Source organism: Phocoena sinus, chromosome 4, assembly GCF_008692025.1.
Source record: "Phocoena sinus isolate mPhoSin1 chromosome 4, mPhoSin1.pri, whole genome shotgun sequence".
Lineage (NCBI taxonomy): Eukaryota > Metazoa > Chordata > Mammalia > Artiodactyla > Phocoenidae > Phocoena > Phocoena sinus.
In genome coordinates this window covers 29,847,430-29,869,505 of record NC_045766.1, presented here as the reverse complement: position 1 = coordinate 29,869,505, position 22,076 = coordinate 29,847,430, and the positions used below count along the sequence as shown (strand labels likewise).

The window sequence follows — 22,076 nt, the reverse complement described above, 5'->3', positions numbered from 1 at the left end:
CTGACTGTTGTTAGCTACATCTGGATATCTGTATCAACAACAGAGCTTTGATTTTTCTCTGCTTCTGCCCAGACATCATTATTATCACTGTAGGGGATCAGTTACTCTGAAAAAAAGGAAAGATACAAATTGGTATTTTTTCTCATATTGATACTCTCTTAGACTTAACTTTCCAATTCCTAAAACTCAGTGTTCTACTTCTACATATGCCTTTTGAAACACTTCGTGGTAAGCAATAGTTACAGGAAATAGGAACAGATCACTGTATACAAATAAAAAATAAGGCAGCATGCTCTGAGTCTGGTTCTAAAGAAAACAGGCACAGGATTTTTTTTTTTATTACAGGACTAAAAAGAGACAGTAAATAGACTCTCTTTGAATGTATCATTTCAAAATCTAAACCTAGTTAGTCTATTATACAGATTTTTTTCATAGTTGATTAAATTTTACTGTGCAATTCTGGGAAAGAAATAACACCATGTTGGAAAAGTATAACAGTAATTTAAAAATACTGTTATATTTTGAAGGATATTTAAAAAATAGTGATAGGAATTCTAAATTCTTATGTTTTACCCAATCAATGTGCTTTAGAATCTTTTGAGATTTGAATACCAGAATATTCAGTTAATGTAATCCTTTTGCTGTTTAGACAACAATAAAAGAATAAGAATGGAATGCATTATTTGCATCTCTTTGCTATTGAAGATAATAGTGTCAAAATTGAATCTTAAAAACTTCAGAGTAGATTAATAAATAAGTCAATTTCAAGCTATCATTATTTTTCTTTTTTACTGTTTATTGAATTATAACGTGTACAAACAGCACAAATCAAGAAGTGTACAGCTTGATGAATTCCTACAATGACACTTCGTGCTATCAGCACATTGTGATCATTAACTTTTAAGTTGATAAACTGGTAAGAACAAAGGATTAAAACCATCAACAACTACCACAAAAAAGCAGAGTACTAAACAAGAACCAGTAAGTGTGACTAAACCAGGTGGAAGGCACACCTGCAAAAATGAAACACGTTTTGTCACATTTTATACCACACAGGTTTTCTGTATCATCAGAACATGGGAGAATACATTGTCTCAATCTGATAGGAGCCGGACTTGGAGATTCTCTTACTGTGCTTTTCTTCCCTTGCCTGCAGGAGTTGTACATTTCAAAGCAAACTGCAGAAAAAACAGAAAACTTCAGAACCAATTAGATTGCTTAGCAACGTTTTTTGTCTTCTTTCCTGAGCTACTTCTGTGTAATCCTCCTGTCACAAATTGTGACCTTACACAGTAACTTTAAAGTTGAAAATCAACTTTTCATCGTTTTGAGACGCTCTCTTCCCTTGACTGACAGATCATTTTGTTCACTTGAAAGTGTTGGACGTCTCCTAATTCCCGGTCTAGTCATAACGCCCAGAGGTTACTAAAGAACACTCAAGATTCACAGGGACTCCACCCATGGTTTAACTTGTAAATACAAGCCATTCTGAGATCTGGGTCCTGAAATTATTTCACCCTTCGAGAGCAGAAATATTACCATGTTCATACAGTGAACTCTTAGATTTTAAAATTCTTTATATATTCAGCGACTTCTTCGACCCACCAGTAACTTTCCCAGTTACCAACCAATAATTTTACATAGGTTGCTATCTGTTTTGTTCGCAATTTACGAGCAATTTAGCCACACGTAAGCAACCTTAAGGGGAAGAGGGGTTCTTCCTGTCAAAGAATCCACACAATGAGAGGCCCGTGGTACCCAAATGAAACAATAATGAAAGATCGGCAAAGCTCAGAAATGTTCCTTAAAGCCACGAACGCCAGCTCTGATTTCAGGTTGTCGGAGCGCGCCCGCTCGGTAGCCTTTGTGGCCGAGAGGCAGAGGGGTCCAGGGAAGAGGGTCCCACTGGGGACGCTTAAGACGAGAGTGGGCGACCCTGCTACCAGCCCGCCCCCACCACAAAGAGGAGTAAACGCTCCGCATCCCCGTCACCAGGGCAACTCTGCAATCCGACACCTAGGCGCAAGATTCCGCATCCCGAGCCACCGGACGCAGAACAGAGGCGTTTCACAGCCCGGACGCAGGGACTCCGAGGCTTCCCACAAGCCGCCGTCCCTGGGGTGCGGAGTCCGACGAGGGAGACGCCCTCTCTGCAGGCCGGCGGTCCGAAACTCAGCCACCCACAGCGACGCCGCCGCTCCCGGGTCTAGCTGCCCGCACGTGGCGGCTGTGATTGCCCCGGCCGGTATCCCTCCGCGCCCCTCCCGCTCAGTCTCCCTCTCTCTCGCCGGGACCCTCCGAGTCGGCGCGCCGCGGAAGGATCGCACGCACGCGCTCGCGCACGCCCCGCCGAAACGGCGGAGAGCTGCGGTAACCGCGGTAAGGAGCAGTCGCCGCTGTAGTCGGTGGCACAGCAGCTCAGCAGCCTCCCGCCGTTGGTTAGTCAGTCCCGCGGTTGCGGGCGGGAGGGCGGCCGGCCCGGGCGTGCCTCGCAGCTTGTCCCTCACCACCGTCCCAGCGTCCTCCCTCCGCAGCTCCTCGGGGAGGGGGGCGGTCGGTGCCTGCGCAGAGCCGCCTCCTCCCCGCCCCCGCCCCGCCTCCACCCGCGCCGCCGCCGCCGCCGCCCGCGACCGCCGCCGCCGCCGCCGCTGCGCCTGCTGCTCCTCGCCGTCCCCGCTGCAGTGCGAAGGGCTCGAAGATGGCCGGTTGGCAGAGCTACGTGGATAACCTGATGTGCGATGGCTGCTGCCAGGAGGCCGCCATTGTCGGCTACTGCGACGCCAAATACGTATGGGCAGCCACAGCCGGGGGCGTCTTCCAGAGCATTACGGTGAGAACCGGCGGTGGCCCGGAGACCCGAACCCGAGCGGGGCCGGCCGTGGGGGCGCCGCCGCGCGGAGCCGGGCCACCGGGAGGGCCGCGCCGGCAGGTGTGCGGGGCGGCCGGCGCCAAGGATGCGGCTGCCGGGCGGGCGGAGAGCCGGAGGCCCGGGGACGCCCCCTCTGCGGGGCTGCGCTGACTGGCGGGGGCGGCGGCCCGGCTCCCCGGCGTTCCCAGTGCCTGTCCGGTGAGGCTGGGGGAGGGGGCACTCGCCGGCTCGGGGGTGGGGGCCCTTTTCCCCTTGTTTGGTTCTCCTGGGTCCCTTGGAAGCCCTGAGGCTCGCTTTGTACGTCCCGGGGTGGAAGCGGGGACCGGAGGGGCCGGGCCGGGGCGGGCTGGGCCCGGGCGGGGGTCCTCCGGCGGCCGGGCCGCCCCTGGCTCCGGGGACAGCGCGCCGCCCGCGCCGCGGGCTGTGAGAGGCGGCGGTTGCCCGGCCCCCGGGATCCTCGCGGCGACTTGGCGGAGGTTTGCCGGTGTCCAGGCCTCCGAGGCTTGCGAGAAATATACACCGACAACGTAGGTGGATTCGTGAATCTCGACTACAGCTCAGGCTCCATAGGATTTTTTTTTTTTTAATTCTCCAAGATGGCGAACTGCCATTGATTTCTCTCCTCCTCCTATGGAGATTCATCGATACACCGTTATCCCCAGTTACGCAACATAGCTCTAAAAAAGGGGGTGCTTAAAGGGGCTTCTAGTAATCTGCGAAGACCAAGGGGCACTTAAGTTCTCCAAGTCCCTCCCTCTTTAGTAATAGTAGTAAAGGCACTAATGCAGATTTATGCTTCACGGTGCCTGATTTTTTTGTGACTTGGTGGTTTGACTCGGTTGCCACATGTCTGGGGGATAATTGTCACTAAGCGTCCAGTGCTGCTTTATTGTTTTGCCTCTTTCTAAACAAGGCTCTTCCTAAAATTGTGACGATTATATCAAATACAGGACCATTCTCTTAATTTCTTAAGCTTCACGCCCCCTTCCTATCAAACGCCCAAATCCAGGCCCCCTATTATGGGTGCTACTAATTATTCTTGTACTGCTTAACATGGTTTAAGATCTAGCAGTGTAGAACTCAGTCCTTGATACAAGTACTTTCAGGTTTCCTATTACCGCAGTGGGCTACAATTCTTACAGAGAATTGGCATCTGGTGATCAACTTTTTTTCTGCGGTCCTCTTGTCTTTGTGTGTGAGTTCCCGCTGTCTGGCCGGGAAGATTGCAGGAGTGTGCTTGGAAATGGCTGGGGCCTGCTATGACTCTGCAGTTCTGATGGGGGCGACGCCTTCCTTCTTATTCATGGAATGTTAGAATGCACGTTTTCTCCTTTCCGGTTCTGGTCGCTACCTCAGTTTCTTTCCCAGTCTCCCTCCATTTTCTCTGTTCTTTTACCGTTGCCTACTGCAGTGCTGCGGACAGAATCCTCTTTGCGTTTGCCCAGAAAGAAAACTGATTACTGAGGTGGTAGGGTAAGGGAAGTTGCAGAGAAAAAGGAGTAAGCGGCTAGAATAATAGAGAGGAGGGAAATATGAATTTGGGGATGCGCTGAAGTCTAGGGCTTGAAGTTCATATTAATACTATGGGGGATATTACAAGCTGTTTGAAGCGAGTAGAAGTGAACAGGTCTGCCAAGCATGGGCGTTATTTTAGGAGACTTTCAAACAACTTTAAATTTGACGCTACATGACTGTAACGTGACTGATTATGATAGATGAGCTTTTGTTGAAAGTTTTTAGGTGAATCTTTACCGTTACGTAAGTACTTCAGGTACCACCTGATTTGAAACAGTTTATAAATAACTCTTTAAGTTTGCAGTTTATCTAGTGTCAACTAACAACTAGAGATTCTTTGCGTAGACTGGTTTTAGTTACCAGACTACACTCTTAACTGTGAAATCTAATTAACTGACTGACATAAAACATGTCACCATGTAGGATTAAGTAATTTTTTAGAAAAGACTGAAACTTGATTTTCCATTGTTGAAACGTGGATGTCTTGTAGTGGTAGTACAAACTTGGCAGTCTTTGCTGTTATACCAAGGCAAGGAATTAACTACAACTTCTTTCTTTTCTCTTTCTTTTCCTTTTTTTTTTTTTTTTTGGTTGGGGGCTGGGTGGGGGGACAGCCAGTAGAAATAGATATGATTGTAGGAAAGGACCGGGAAGGTTTCTTTACCAGTGGTTTGACTCTTGGCGCAAAGAAGTGCTCAGTGATCAGAGATAGCCTATACGTGGATGGTGACTGCACAATGGACATCCGGACAAAGAGTCAAGGTGGGGAGCCAACATACAACGTTGCCGTCGGCAGAGCTGGTAGAGGTAAGCAAGGCACATTTTTGGTTGAAAGTTGCATGCCACGTTACAAGTGATTAAGCAATCTCTTTAACATTTTGAATAAAGTGTTAAAAGAGTCCATAATGGCTCTTAAGGTGGTTTTTGTGAACTGCTCAGCACTGAAGGAGGCACTGCTGTAGATTTACTTCCTCTACAGCAGCTGCATACACAACCTAACCTCTGAGATCCTGACTTTCTTCTCAAATAGAATGTTCATATCATCTTTTCAGTTTCAACTTTAGTAAACTGAACATCTAAATTTGCCTCTTCTATATGGATAACTGAATCACTTTGCTGTACACCTGAAACTAACACAACATTGTTAATCAACTATGCTACTCCAATATAAAATAAAAAGTTAAAAAAAATCAATTTGTCTCTTCAACTGTTAGTTATTCAGATTGTTAAATCATTCAAATTGGTTACTTTAGTCCCTTTGGGTCTTTGACCTTTGGATCTCTTCCTGTCTTGCTCACATTTTAGTCATTCACTATTCAGCATTAAAAAAGGAAGAGTTAATACTGGCTCGTATTTCTATTAGAAACATTGCTGGGGAAGAGAGAAATAATTAGAATGAGGGTTTTGAAGTAAGTTTTCCACTTACTAAAATATTTTCAAAGACTAAGTGTGTCTGATTTATTCGAAAAGTAGGAAACTATTTCATTTATATACTGGTCCAGAAATTCTGGTGTTTCCTGACTATTGTCAACATTGCAGAAATTCTTACTGTACTAAATAAGTCTCACTACTTTTTTGAAAGCAACTTTTAAAACTGAGGTTTATTATGACATCTAGTTGATTTACAGATACATTTAAATGTGTTAACCTGTGTAAGTGTTTTGTAAATAAAGAGGGCTTATGTAGCCTCATATAGCAGACTTGGCACATCTAATTTTAAGACCACATCTACCATGGGAAGAAACTTGAAGCTACTCTGAGCCATAATTTACTGCAGTGGTCCTACCAACTCCCTGTGACTGTCCTAAAGGTTACTCTTGTTCTGATGTGAGTTGATGCTTATGAGTATTTCTCTATAGGAAAATTAGATGACTGTGAAATAGTAGACAAATCTCTAAAACATTACCTGAGCTCAGATAAATATATTAAAAAGAAGCATCAACCATGTGACGTAAAAATAAGAATGTTTTCATACCATACAGCACTACTGACATCTAGTGGCAGTGAATATAACATCTGACATATGTACATATGTTAATATTCTCACGATAGACCTTTGAACTGCATCATAGAAGAACCTGTTTTTGGAAATAGTAAATCTATTTTAGGATTTTAGACTCAATTAAAAACAAAGCTAACACAGAGAGGATATAGTAAGCACAGGCCTTTGGTACTTTTAATTTGTCCTTTTATGAATGGCACTGAAAATGCTATTTAAAATCCGGTCTTGGTTTTCCTCTGGAAATAATAGATACATTTAGTCCCACTGGTAAGACTTAATAGTTGGTACTTAATCAAGCAGTTAAATTTGGGGAGAATTTTGTAAGTAAATAATTACCTAGTTTTTTTTTTAAGTTTATTTTTTGGGGGCCAGTTTAATGTATTTGTCAGACTAATCAGAAGTTTTTTGCCCTATATAAAAGATAAATGTCCATTAAAAGGAATGAAATAATGCCATTTGCAGCAACATGGATGGACCTAAAGATTATCATACTAAGTGGAGTAAGAGAAAGAAAAATATCACATGATGTCACTTATATGTGGAATCTAAAAAATATGATATAAAGGACTTATTTACAAAACAAGCAGACTCACAGACTTAGAAAACAAACTTATGGTTACCAAAGGGGAAAGGTGGTGGGGGAGGGATAAATTAAGAGTTTGGGATTGAGAGATACACACTACTATATAGAAAATAAATAATCAACAAGGACCTACTGTATAGCACAGGGAACTCTACTCAGTATAATAACCTAAAAGGAAAAAGAATCTGCAAAAGAATAGGTGTATCTATATGTATAACTGAATCATTTGCTGTACACCTGAAACTAACACAACACTGTAAGTCAACTATACTCCAATATAAAATAAAAATTAAAAAAGATAAATGATCACACTTCTTTTTCCCTAGCTAGTGTAAAGATATTTTTATAGAGCATTGCAGCTGCACTGATTGGACTTCCAAGATACAGTTAATAGTCAAAATGTTTTCAGCACATTACTAGTTTGAAAGTTCTCCTTTTTGGAGACCTGGCTGACTTCAGTGCTTCGTTGTTCATGGAAAACTAACTTAGTGTAACTTACTAATGGGGTTCTGTCTGCTAAAACTTATGGGACTCTCTTGATTAACACTTCTTTTGAAACACTTTTCTTCTTTCTCTTTCAGTCTTGGTCTTTGTAATGGGAAAAGAAGGGGTCCATGGAGGCGGATTGAATAAGAAGGCATACTCAATGGCAAAATACTTGAGAGACTCTGGGTTCTAGCTGCTAGGCAGACTGTTAAGTATTAGGGAAAAATTGCTCTTAAACTTTCCTAGCTGTAAGCTTGAGTCTTAATTCTGGAAATTTTATTAGCAATGCAGGGTGATGGGGTATGAACCTGTGTCTCCTTTGTATCCCTCTGTTGGTGGGGAAAGGTGTCTTTCTTTCTGCCCTCCCCCCCCTTAAATAATTCTGTTCACTTTTGTTTTGTTTCCTTGTGTACTCCAGCATTGGTTATAGTCATGGGAAAGGAAGGTGTCCACGGAGGCACACTTAACAAGAAAGCATATGAACTCGCTTTATACCTGAGGAGGTCTGATGTGTAAGCAGCCTCTCCCCATCTACCTAGCAACTGTCTTCATCACCACCCCAATTATGGTCACAGTGCTACCAGACTATAGATGGTAGCTAATTTTTCTTTACCTATTTTCTAATGTCACGATTCCTTTTTGCCCAATGGATCATTTGTATGTTAACCACTGTATGTAACCAACCTTATCTGGCAACATAATTGCAGCACAGTAATGATTTGCATGATACCTTGAAATTTGGGGGGAGGGGGCATTGCAAGTTGGGCATCACTTTGTCTTAGCAATTAATGGGATATTGATTACTAAAATAAGTTAATATTAAGCAAGGTGCCGGTTGTACAATCTCTAATTTGACAGTGTCTTTCAGCACTTTGAGCATTTACTTAGCTCATTTAGTCTTCCTTTTGTAGCGCATGATTGGGAGGAAAAAGTGCATGTGTCTTTCCTTCACTCCTCTTTTCCCACCCCCTCCCTTCGCACATAGGTATTTGGTTTGCTTCCACCTTCTTTTATGCAGTGCCTGGTTTATTTAACCAATTAATATTCCTTTTGTTGATGAGCTATTGAGAGCTGCAGTAGTTTGCTTTTAGTATTGCTGTTGCACTTGAGTAAAGACAAATCTTTTTTCATAGTGTCTACAGGACATAATGACAAGTGCAACTGCAAAACAAGAGCAAAGGCACTTCCTCCCATGACCTTACAGTAACCATACTGATTGAATCCCCAGGGACATTCCATCATTGCAATAGCTCACATTTTTGTTCCTGTCTTTTTCTTTGCACACCAGCTCTACTCTTTAGTAAAATTGTAAAAGGCTGCCATTATGGACATCTGGTATCCCAACATAACCATCTGGAGTGTGTCCAGTTTGTTCTTCATAGGACCAATTTTTATTTGCAGCTTGAGTTTTTATATGAAGTTGCATTATTGTGGACTTGGCTGTCTTGTGATGAATTTTTTTCATATGTATTCTGTGCCATACTATTGTTAAAATGAACTGTTGCTATTGTGAGATGGATTTTAAATGACCTCTTAAAGGTTTCTTTCGAATGGCACTACTTTAGGGACATTCTAGTATTTGCTTCTATTGTTTGGGCCTTGTGGATAATGTACAGATTTAAAAACAAATCTTGTTGCTGATTTGTCCATTTCTTTCCCTGCACTTTGTTACATCTGGGATACAGTCTAACTCATCTGATTTAATATGCATTTAAAAAAATGCCATAACTATTAAACACCTTGTTTACAGACAGATGAAATAAATTTATTCCAACCAAATATTCTAGACTCCTGTTGTTTATATAAATTGTTAGCTTACTGTTCCAGTTGATTTTTGATACAATGGGAATATACTCTGCTACAAGCATAAAATTAAAAAAAAAATTCAGCTGATGGCCTACTCCATTTCCTTTAGTATTTATCATAAAATGAGTGCCTGGGAATTTATTTTCAGTAGGCTTTTGCTTTATTAAAAATGGCTTGTAGTTATTTCAGGCTCATTTTCAGGCTTATGAGGCAAAAATTGACTTAACCACTAGAAATTAAATATTTTTGTCTTGTTGCTGGTCTCTTGATGTGAAATCTAATGGAGCAGTAAGGGGCCCAATACCAAGAAGCGTTTCTGCATTGTGGATTCTTCTGTGTTGAACTGTCATATGACTTCTTTCAATTTGGAGGCTATGTTGGCAGGCCGAAGTCAGCCAGCTGGGACTCTCACATAAGGGAAGACATTCCTTAAAAAGCATAAAAGATAATTGGGATGTCTTGCCGTTTCTGTCTTTGGAGTGACATGTTAACTATGACTAGGTAATAGTTTAATCCCAGATGTTGTAAGGTCCCTGAGATGTACTGAAATTTAGTAAATATGTTTAATACTATTCAGATAAATGATTATCACAAACTGTCAAGCAGAAACTCCAAGTTCAAAAGTTGGTGGGTCTAAGCAAAACTGGGGGAGCTGGTTATAATGCAGATTCTGGGCTCTGGATTTCTACCCTGGAGATGAAGATTCCAGAAGTCCCTTTAGAAACAATCAGTAGGTCGGCCTTGATCCATTTTAAGTGAACTGTACGCTACCCCTTTGGGAAAGGGTGGGTTAGGGAATGGGAGTTAATCTCTTTGCCTTACTTAAAATATACTGTGCATAATTAAATTTTCTTTCTTTGACAGTGTTGTCAATTCTGAATTTGATTGTCCATACAGGGATGTAAAGATATGGAAGATATGGATTTGGGGCTACTTTGACAGCTGGGCATACCTTAGAATTGTAAAACAACAATAAAACTTCTTGACCTGTTACAGGATCCTTGTTAGGAACAGGAGGTGGGTCAAATGAAAATCTGGTGGTTGGGTTGTGATGATTTATGATTTTATGGTAATATATACATTTATACTTTAGTTGTAAAGAACTGTTAGGGTAACTAATTAGAAAGCAGTGACCACACTTGTGAAACCCTTACTGAATGAACCTGTAGTAAGTAGGTGAGGGGACTGGGTATAATGCTGGAGGTGTGGGTAGGGGAGTAGAAGATGGTAGAGGGCAACTGTATCATTAAAGTAATGAATGAAACTAGTCATTGGCCCCCTTCCCACAATTTCACTTGAAGGACACTTACGAAAATATACACATGCGTCTTTGTGTATTTAGTTCTAGGAATTTAAGGAAGTGGAGCTATATAAATTTGTATAGCAGAATGTCGCTACCACAGCATTACTTAGAATAACTAAACTTGGAAAACTACAAGATTTAACTTGCAGGGTTATGGGTCGAATAAATGACTGTATGTCCAAAAGATAAAATAGTCATTAAAGAATTACATAAGAAAATGCTCACCAATGAATTTTATATAATAGGATAAATGTATGCAGTATATAATGTATTTTACATATGCATTTCTGAAGGCAAAATATAAACTTTTCTCTCAGGTAAGTTTCCAGGTGACTATACTTCTAAAATGGGAAAATTTTTAAATTAGGAATATATTTTTTAATAGAAGTGGGATTTTAATTTTATTCAATATCTTATTAAAAAAGCTGTATAGTTATACCAGAGAAATTATAAGAGATTTCAAATGACTATTAAGAGAACTAGTAACAGTCCTAGACAGTGCTGTTAAGTATATATATTTTTAACAACTAAGAGTTTCAAAAAAAAAAAAAAATTATTTTTGCCTCAGAAAAACTCGTAACTTAAATTTGAAGGAACCAAGTCCTTGATTTGAACTGTGGATTAAAGAGTGAGGGAATAGAACATCTGATACACGTTACACTGACTTTTAACTTTTTCCCTCTTAAAAAAAAAAATAGTATGATGTTTTTATTATTTACTTTAATAATTATAAAAACTATTACTTATATTTATGTGCCAGGCACTGAGCTCAGTGTTTTGTCCTGACACCCTACTTTAGGATAAATGAAATTAACACAAATGACCAAACAGGTTTAGAAAAGTTAGGATCATACAAGTGTCAAATTCCATAGCTTTGGCTTAACTACCATAGTAAACTAAAACTCTGTTTCTCAGGCGTGTTTTTATTTCTGTGGAGCAGCGTGGGTGTGGGAGTATAATGAAGAATTCAACTTTTGATTTTCCTAAGTGGAAATAACTCATTTTTTGTTGTTGCTTATAAGAATTTAAAAAAAAAAGTTCAAAAAGTGAAATTGCCCCAGTGTTACACTTTTTAAAAATTGATTAAAATTTTTCTTTTTACAACAAAAGGCTAATATAACTAGTATACTTAACTATTCTCGAATATGCTTTTGTTCACTATCAATCAGTCAGTTTCCCACGTCAATACAAATACATCTAGATGTTTACCTTTTCGAGGCGGTACAGCGGTCTACTGTAAGGGATGTATCATTGCAAGAAGGTACCATAATACACACTATTGTTGGAATGATTTTGGCTGCAGTTTTAACTTTTGGGGGGATTACCTAATTGCTTGTGAGCAGTTCCTTTGTATAAAATTCTAAGGTGGTGTGCATTTATCTAACCTAAATTACCTTAATCATTATACCGTTAAAAAGTGCTGTGCATATAAATACGGTTAATGTAATACTACAGCAGAACAAATATTTGCCAGTTCTTAAAGTGGAAAACGTGTTTATTAACATTCAAACTCCCTTCATACAAGGCCATATAAAAATTCTTAACATTTTGATTATACATAAGTCTATATTTTCTACATAGTTACAATAATGTATAATTTAGCTTTTCGTAATACATTGTTTAAATACATCATTAGTTCTGTTAAAATTATGCAATATTTGCAAATCCAATACTTGAACAATTTCCTCTGTACATAGTTTAGCAGGGCTAATTAGCATAAGATGCTCTTTATTAAGAGGTATATGATCTGAGTATTAACAGTTACTGAAGTCTGGTATTTTTATACAGCATTTTCTTTTTCCATTGATCACAACAACACAAAATCTCTAAGGATACTGAAATTCAGTAAGTAAAGTCCAGAGGCATTAGCCAATAAGTCAAGTTCATACATAACACTATAGTATTAAAAACCTTAAAAAAAAAAAAAAACCTTTTGCAATCTGCCCTAGTACAGACTGTTCCTATCAGGATAAGACTACTTGGCAATAGAAAGGAAAAAGACAGCTTTGAGTCTCCGTGGTGCTGACTGATAGGAAGAAAAATGCTAACTTACCTTGTCGCCTCTCACTTAATGACGGCAGAAACGCCAGAACAAGCATATTCCGGCTCAACAGCTTCAGGTAACTCTATGGAGATGGGAGTTGGCTTAGCTCATGCTAGGTGGCCACAGCACTGACCTTGTGTGTAAAAACATGAAACAGTTGCATACTGTGATCTAGGTTTTAATTGTAAGCTATAGTGAGGAATTTTTTTTTTAATGTTTTGGCTATATTTCATTCCAAAAGAAGAGTTGATTTGATGCTTGAGTTACAGCACCAGTCTATATTAGTTATTAGTGAAACGAAGTACACTCCTGCAGATAAATACCAGATCAAAAAAACCTGTTTCAGTAATTTGATTAACCTGTAGAATACTAAAAAATAAGTTATTTCTACAGAAATCTCTGAAGGGAGCAAAAACACTATATGCCTAAATAAACATTTTAAAGGGAAATAACCCAGTACCCTCTGAAGGTCAAACAGTGTTTGCCATGTTGTAATCCTGTTCACCATCAGGCTGCAGTTGGACCACAACACTCTGTTCGCTGATTTCATTTTCTGCGTCACTACTGTCAGTATCTTCATTGTCCTCTTCCTCATAGTCTGAAGATTCTGTCATGTTCTGATGTGAGCGGGATTCCGACAAAGCCCCAAATGACTGGGTGCTGACAGAAGCCAAAGGTCTGAGTAAAGGGGTATGTTCTGACACTTCATTTTCTTCTCGACTACTATCTGTGTCAGAGTCTGAATCGCCTTGAGAAGGAACAACTTTTTGCTTGCAGACTGGACAGGTTTTTTTGGTTTTAGTTAGCCAAGGATCTACACACTTGCAATGATAAGCTGTTGAAGCAAAATATACATCTTTTAGGTAGTATACTGTAGTTGAGAACATTATTTTTAATGTTTATTCATGTTCTGATCTATATGTATCATAGGAACAAGAGAAGAAAAGCTTGTAAATTTTTATAAACTGCTCCATCCCTTAATGAGATCATTGATTAGTACAGGGCCTGGCTTATGGTGTGCTAATAACTATCTCCTGTCTCTCTAATACTGAACCTAAGTATAAATTACTCTATACAGAAATTCAAAGCAGTATGTAATTATTCATACCATGGGAACACGGAAGGATTCTGAGCTTGTCTCCATCTTCATACTCATCCAAACAAATGGCACATACATCATACTCATCTCCTATGACAGAAAACAGTAAAACTAATTAAAACGTGTAGAGGAGTATTCTTAACTTTTCAAGTTCTTCCTCAGTCAGTTATTTTAAATGCCTTCTGATTTATCGAATGATACCTCTTTGTTTTCTCTCAGATCAGGGAGCTGCTTCAAGTTCAAGTTCAGGAACCTGAAGTTTTAAATTAAATAATTAACCTTTTACCTACAATAAGAAATTAAAAATGTATGTCATATTTGTTTTCCTTGATTACCTCTGCAAAAGATTTTAATAATTCATTAGTTTTACGTAACTATTCAGATGCTAGTGTGGAAATATTTTATGCCAAAGATGACAAAATTTCACTATTTAGATACCTTAAGGTCTGAGTCGTTTAAGTAAAAATGGAAGCATATTAGAACATACTCAAATTAAAAAATCTATATTAGTGAATAAAAACGTTTAGAATGAGATATACTGAGCTTCAAATCTCTTCCAACATTTATGAGTTTTGTGGTGCTTGGCAAGTTACTTAGCCTCTAACATACAGTTGTTTTATCGGTAGAAAGATTCCACCTACCTTGCAGAATTGTGAGGATAAAATGAGATAAAGGGCCAAGCACAGAGGTATTCACTAAACGGTGTTGTTTTGTTTTGTTTTGTTTTTTTGGTACGCGGACCTCTCACTGCTGTGGCCGCTCCCGTTGCGGAGCACAGGCTCCGGACGCGCAGGCTCAGCGGCCATGGATGGCTCACGGGCCTAGCCGCTCCGCGGCATATGGGATCTTCCCTGACCGGGGCACGAACCCGTGTCCCCTGCATTGGCAGGCGGACTCTCAACCACTGCACCACCAGGGAAGCCCTGGTGTTTATTAATATCACTGCCTTTTTAATTCCTTATTGTTGAGCTGATCACCTTTATAAACAAAAGACAGTTAAAGTCATTGCCTATCCCACACTCAGGGCAACCACATTGGAGGCCTGTCAGAAATAAAGCACTGTCTGGATAGATAGGCTGGATGAACATAACGCAAAAAAAGAAAAGAATAGGGACTTCCCTGGTGGTGCAGTGGTAAAGAAAATGTGCCTGCCAAACAAAGACTTAGCTAATTCACTAGTGGACAGATGTTCAGAAGCTGCAGGAAGGGTGAGATTCATGTCTGTTATGTGCAACAATATGGAAATGCTTCAATCTGGAACGTTATTCATATTATTGTTATTTGAATACTGTTTCAGAAAATTTTCATCAAGACACTTAAGTCTCATTGATCTAGGAATGTTATAATATGTAAGTGGACAGAACTTTAATATTCCCCTGTAAACCTGCTCCTCCCTCGTTTTTCCCCAAAACCTTGGGTCGTCAGATACAGCAAAGGCACCGACCCATCAGAATAGGAAGCACTCAAGACTTAAGGCAGCCACTGCAGTAGCATTAACTGACTATCAGGCCTGGGCATGTCCTTGATGCTTCTTTCCCTTAGAGTTTACATTCAGCATCACCAAGTCCTGTAAACTTTTATCTGTAGAACATCCTCAATCTGTCCCCTTTTCTCTTGTTTCCTCAATTATGCTGGTCCAGTAGCCTGGATTACTGTTAAGAGCCTCCTCTGTTCCTACCCTTCTGTTCCTGCCCCATATGGTTTTTCTCCATAGCAGCCAGGGTGGTATTTTTAAAACTTCCATCACATCACATCAGTCCTACTTAAATGGTCCCCCATCTCACTTAGAGTAAAATCTGAGCTCCTTGTCACGGCCTTCATATAGCTGAATATGACCTGATACACAGATCACCCCTCTCATCGCACACCACTCTTACCCCCCCCCCCCCCCCCCCCCCCCGCTTCACTCATGCTTCAGCCACACTGGCTTTCTTTCAGTCTTGAACAAACTAATATGAAAGTCAGGTGTGCACCTGCATTTAGCCATGTTATGACAAAAAATTGCACATAAAAATAGGTATAGAAAGAGAAATCACTATTTCTAAAGACGACTTAAAAAAGGAACTAGACTTCAAAAATGAACAAAATGAAAAGACAACTACTGAATGGGAGAAAATATGTGCAAGTGTTATGAGTAATAAGGGGTTGATATCCAAAATATATAAACAACTCATATAACTCAGCATCAAAAAAACAACACGATTTAAAAACATGGGCAGAAGACCTGAATAGACATTTTTCCAAAGACGACATACAGATGACCAACAGGCGCATGAAAAGATGCTCACCATCGCTAATCATCAGAGAAATGCAAATGAAAACCACAGTTAGCTATCACTTCACACCTGTCAGAATGGCCATCATCAAAAAGAACACAAATAACAAATGTTGGCAAAGATGTGGAGAAAAAATCCTCCTACACTGTTGGGAATGTCAGTTGGTGCAGCCACTGTGAAAAACAGTACAGAGGTTTCTCAAAAAACTAAAAATAGAACTACCAAATGATCTAGCAGTTCCAGTCCTGGGTATATATCCAAAGAAAACAAAAACATTAACTCAAAAAGATATGCACCCCAATGTTCATAGCAGCATTATTTACAATAGCCAGGATATGGAAGCAACCTAACTGTTCAAGAGATGAATGGATTAAGAAGATGCAGTACATATATACAATGGAATACTACTCAGTCATAAAGAATGAAATTTTGCCATTTGCAACAACATGGATGGACTTGGAGGATATTATACTTAGTGAACTAAGAGAAAGGCAAAATCTAAAAAATTAAAACAAATATAACAAAAAAGGAAACAGACTCATGGATATAGAGAACAAACCAGTGGTTACCAGTGGGGAGAGGGAAGGAGAGGGGAAGATAGGGGTAGAGGATTAAGAGGTACACACTACTAGGTATAAAATAAATAAGCTACAAGGATATATTGTACAGCACAGGGAATATAGCCAATATTTTATAGTAACTTAAATCGAGTATAACCTTTAAAAAGTGTGAGTCACTGTATTGTACACCTAAAAATTATATAATATTGTAAATCAAATATACCTCAATTAAAAAAATAAGCTACTTTGAAATAATCTAGTAATAGTGTATACAAATGGATGTAAAGCTTAATTCAATTTTTTTTTTTTTTTTCGGTACGCGGGCCTCTCACTGTTGTGGCCTCTCCCGTTGCGGAGCACAGGCTCCGGACGCGCAGGCTCAGCGGCCATAGCTCACGGGTCCAGCCACTCCGCGGCATGTGGGATCTTCCCGGACCGGGGCACGAACCCGTGTCCCCTGCATCGGCAGGCGGACTCTCAACCACTGCGCCACCAGGGAAGCCCCCCTGATTACTTTTAAACCCTGAGCAAAGGAACTAATATTTACTTTTAAGGTTAAAGGCAGTTAAATGTAGTAATAAAAATTAGGCATGTCTTCATAGATAGATTTAAGAAATAAAAAATTATAAAAATTAAATATGGCCCCATTTTTCTGTAATCTGCTATAAAATGTTATATTCCTTTTTTCAATCTCTGAAATAAAAATCGTTCTCCTTCTACACATATTATCTTGGAAAACCTCAATGATTAAGCTGTAAAAGAAAAAAGCTGGTAACTTAAAACTTCAAATATAAAAACCCACTTTTTTATCATTTACATCTCAGGGATCTGGCTCCTTCACATACTAATGGGGTAGGGAGACAGCTCCCACAGAGACTACCTTAAATACTCAGTTGGGGGACTATTAAGTGAAAACATAAGGATTTTTCATCTGCTATGGAACATGGTATGTGGTAACCAGTCCTTACGGTTATAGGCTTGGAGAAATGCGTTAGCTGGTACAGGAAACTCAGGAAACCATAATTTCAACTGAAGAGCTATTTTTGAGGACCATAACGAGTGATGAAGAAATTTATAAGGTGGCTTCAAAAGCAAGAAAATAACTAAAAGGCTATCACTATTTTATATGTACTAGAAATGGCTAAATCAGTATTTAAAACATTTAAGTGTTAATCAGCACAAACATTTCTGAACAAGTTGCAAAGATGAGGATCACTAAGACAGGAAGATTTAAGATGATCACGTTCCCACAGTACGGTAAATGAGTAAGAGTGCCAGCTAGCCTTTACAGATATTTCACTTGTGCCAGGGCCTCAAGTTGCTGACTTCTGTGGGTCTGGTTACAGACTATGCCTATGAAAGACTTCCAAATGCCAAATTCTTTTTGGTTTGTTGGTAAATATTTCCAAAATGTTACAGATTCCCCTAACATAAACATTAACTTTTCCACTATATTCTAAACCTGTAAGAATTCTTTTAGGACTTCACGGTTTGGTGCTATGACTCACTGGGAGTGATAAGTACCCACAGAAATATTCTACACTTCCCTTCATGTTTTCAATCATAGTTGTGTCTACAACTATGAAAAACTGCAATAATTAATTGGGATTTTTTTTCTTTCTAACATCTATGCATACTTTGTCAAAACCATTAGAGTACACTAAAATGCATAACAAATATACCTCTTTCTTTTTACTTTAGATGTCAAGTCTCATGATAACGAAAATACTCTAAAACAAAAATACAACTGGCTCAAATTTATGGTTACTGGGAAGAAATTTCAAGAGTAATATAAAGTTACATACTTTTAAGCTGCTTCATTATTTTGGCAATCTTCTACTTTTTCATCATAAAAGAAATGTTTATGGACTAAATGTTGATGGCACTAATATTTTATTTATGACTGTTACTTAAGGGGTTGTTTTGTTTTGTATAATAATTGCTACCATTTGTTGAGCTGTAGCAATGCTGAGCTGTTGCTATGTGCCAGGCACTGTTATAAGCATATTTCACATATTGATTTAAATCTCCCCACCCACCTTACGAAGTAAGTTTTTAGTCACATTTACACATGAAGGGATGTATGGAGAGGTTAAGTAACTTGTACTAGGTCACACAGCCAATAAAATGGATGATCTAGAATTCCAGCCCATGTCTGTCAGACTCTTACTGCTGGTAGACCTGAACCTTTAGGAAATTACTTTTTTCTCAAAAATGTTCTTTCTCTTTGACGTAGTGAATTGAGGAGGAGAGGGTAAGTGCAGGTGGTGGTGGGGAGAGGAGGATTAGAGAAGGGGAATGGTAAGGATTAAATCTAGGAGGCAACTGATTTCATTTTGAAATGGTAGTGACTGAAGAGGAAAGACAGGGTTGGGTAATATTTACAAGCCCAATGTTTGGAGTCAAGAGCCCTGCTACTTACCTAGCTATGCACCCTCAGGTAATTTACTTGACTTTTTTTTTTTTTTTTTTGGTTATGCCCCATGCATGGGATCTCAGTTCCCAAACCAGTGATCGAACCCGCACCCCCTGCATTGGAAGTGCAGAGTCTTAACCAATGGACCACCAGGGAAGTCCCTACTTGACATTTCTGAGTCTCATTTTCTTTTTCTATAAAATGGTCATGACAATACTTTTCTAATTGTGCTGCTCTGAGAACTAAATGAGATCATTTATGCAAGGTGCGTGGTTTGCTTTTATACTAAATAATAGGTGTGTTATATGCTTATAAGATTATCAGTTTTTTTTAGTTGGGTGCAATGTCCATTCCAATCTAATCTAATACCGATTAATTCATTTAGAATAAATTACACTGACTTCTTCAGTGAGAAGTTAGTTAGGAGACTGAAGGTACAGTTCTCTATAGAAATCACAGCTACAGGCACATGATAAAGGTCAAGAGTGCCATGATACCAACCAACCTAAGGATCAACTCTCTCAATCCCCTTCAGTCCATCTCAAGACTACAGTGCAGACCTCAGGCATGAAATAATAAAATAGCTCATCTTCAAGTAGCTCAGGGATACAGTGATCTCACAGGAGCCATAGCCGTAACAGTAACTTCTATGCAACCTCATTTTACTGCTTTGTGGCCATTATAAAAAGTACTCCTTTAGAGGAACTGAGGATATTCCCTTTTCTGATTTGCTTTTTAAGAGTAAATTCAGAACATTTTCCCTTGAAATAGTTCAACAAAGAACAAACATCAACTACCGCTGGTTGGACTGAACTCTGGTTACAGATTCTTGGTGTATGAGGAGACGGACTATGTCCTTTACTCACCATTATGTCCCTAGTATTTAATACTGTGCCCAGTATAGAGTAGGCTCCCAATAAATACAAGCAGAATAACAAATGCCGCAAAGCATTTGTTCATTTCCTGATGGAGAGTTAACAGGCATCTACCTCTCACATGGAACCTGCCGCATGGACTCTTCCCTGCTTCACTCTCAACCCCTAGTCTGCTCTCCATTCACCAGCGTGAGGGATCCGTTTCCACAGTAATCTTAGCATGTCATTCTTCTGCACAAAACCCATCCAAGTTTTACCATGACACGATAAAATCACAAGTCCTTACCATGGCACGATCTAGCTCCCCATGTGTGTCTCTGATCTCATCTCTAACAACTCTCTCTCTAGACCACTACATATATTCTAGTTACGTGCTCTTTTTACTGCTCCCTGAATAAATCAAACAAACTGTTGCCTTCAAACCTCTGTACTTGCGGTTCCCTCCTCTGCCTGCAGTGTTCTCCCCTCCCCCTTCCCCCCACTGTTTAATCTCTCACTTCATTTGGATCTCTGTTCAGTGTCCTCAGAGAGGTCTTCTTCCCGGTCTTATCTAAAACAGCATCCCACCCCTCCCCCCGTCACTCGTCATTTGTTTTCCTCGTTGCACTTATTGCTGTGTGACGTTACTGCTTTCCTTGTCTGTCTGCCCCGCAAAGCTCCACAAAGGCACGAGGTCTTTTTCCGTTTTATTTACTGCTGTTTCCCTACCACCTAGAACAGTGCCTAGCACATAGTAAAAGTACTCAGTAAATATTTGTTGACGTAATGTATGAATAACTACATAAGTTATTCCCAGGAAATCCTGACTTCTGCCTCCAACTGCTAATCAGAGGACCTAATGAGACAGATCTAAGTACAAAAAGCTAATAATGTAGATAAATTCTATATAGATCCTGACTGATTGGCCTCAATCAGTCTGGCCTCAGCCTTCCTACTTCAATGTTGAATATTCTGGCCAACTCTCAGGACACCAGAAGACCATATACAACACAGTAGTATAAGGAGTATAATGTTTGCACAGTGGCAATATTCAATACTGTGTCTACTGATAAGCAGAAGATATCCAAGAAAAGAAGAGTTCACTGTACCAGGAGATACTGGAGAAGAGTGCTTAGAGAAGAACTAGGATCAAGTCTTAAACTGAATTTAGAAAAACTAAGGAGGAAAAGACACTATTGGGGGGGCTTCCCTGGTGGCGCAGTGGTTGAGAGTCCACCTGCTGATGCAGGGAACACGGGTTCATGCCCCGGTCCGGGAAGATCCCACATGCCGCGGAGCTTGCGCGTCCGGAGCCTGTGCTCCGCAACGGGAGAGGCTACAGCAGAGACAGGCCCGCGTACTGCAAAAAAAAAAAAAAAAAAAAAGGACACTATTGGGAAAGTAAACGGTTGAAAGACTTTTGCAAGGGGAAATAAACATGGCAAAGTCAAAGTTACACAAAGCTAAAAATACAGAGCAGTGGAAAGTAAGGGTGGATGAGTTTGGTGGAGCCAAATTATGAAAAGCTTTGAATACCAAGATGCAGACTCTGATCTTGGAATAACTGATGTTTGAAAACAATATCTTAGAAATTCTTCATCAGGTGCTGAAGGGACCCGGGCCTGTGATGTAGAGGTGAGCCTAGAGACTGTTAAACTGACCTGATGTTTAGCACTCCCAAAACTCAAGTAATAAACAGGTTGGCTTGCATGATAAAGTGACCACAAGAATGGAAAGAAATTATTAGATCCAATAATCATTTTGAAAGAACAACTCATTGCATTTGGAGACTAGACACTGGTAATAAAAGAGAAGGGGTGAATCAAAGATAATGCATGTAATCTTATGGGATGGCTATTTTCATTTAACAGAAGTTTAAAAACTTTTAAGTGTTTTGCTTTACATTATTAAGATACAACATGTAAAAAGCGTAGGAGAGGGACTGGGAGCAAATTAACTATATACAAGCTGCTGATTTTTTTTTTTTTAACTAAGAATTGGTAAGTTAATTCTAAATGTTAAAGAGATGGTTAGTGTTTTGTGACTATATTTTATCCTGAAATACTGTAACTATTACCAAAGACTAATTATAGTCTGAACAATACGTGCACTTTATTTAGACTACAGTGTGTCAGAATGTAATGTCTCTCCAAAGAAGGAGTACTGGGCTTCCCTGGTGGCGCAGTGGTTGAGAGTCTGCCTGCCGATGCAGGGGACACAGGTCGTGCCCCGGTCCAGGAAGATCCCACAGGCCGCGGAGCGG

At 40.0% G+C, this 22,076-nt stretch overlaps 2 protein-coding genes across 6 annotated transcripts in view; one reads left to right on the top strand and one right to left on the bottom strand.

Moving 5' to 3' along the window:
• Positions 1-2,593: 2,593 nt before the first annotated feature.
• Positions 2,594-9,236, top strand: PFN2 (profilin 2). Of its 3 annotated transcripts, XM_032629665.1 has the most exons (4): positions 2,594-2,830; positions 4,999-5,191; positions 7,874-7,965; positions 8,771-9,236. In XM_032629665.1, exons 1-4 carry the CDS (start codon positions 2,699-2,701, stop codon positions 8,945-8,947), a joined length of 594 nt encoding a protein of 197 aa, XP_032485556.1. In that variant the 5' UTR covers positions 2,594-2,698; the 3' UTR covers positions 8,948-9,236. The 3 variants fall into 3 exon arrangements, with proteins under 3 accessions (XP_032485556.1, XP_032485554.1, XP_032485555.1); XM_032629663.1 differs by having other exon boundaries at positions 7,874-9,236; XM_032629664.1 differs by having other exon boundaries at positions 7,551-9,236.
• Positions 9,237-12,041: 2,805 nt separating this feature from the next.
• The window catches only part of RNF13 (ring finger protein 13), a 140,371-nt gene continuing 130,336 nt past the window's right edge, over positions 12,042-22,076 (bottom strand). For all 3 annotated transcript variants that reach the window (XM_032629661.1, XM_032629660.1, XM_032629662.1), the window contains 2 exons: positions 13,717-13,797; positions 12,042-13,443 (listed from right to left, as the gene is read on the bottom strand). In XM_032629661.1, coding sequence (XP_032485552.1) covers positions 13,079-13,443; positions 13,717-13,797 — 446 coding nt within the window. In that variant the 3' untranslated portion in view covers positions 12,042-13,078. The remainder of the gene's footprint in view (positions 13,444-13,716; positions 13,798-22,076) is intronic.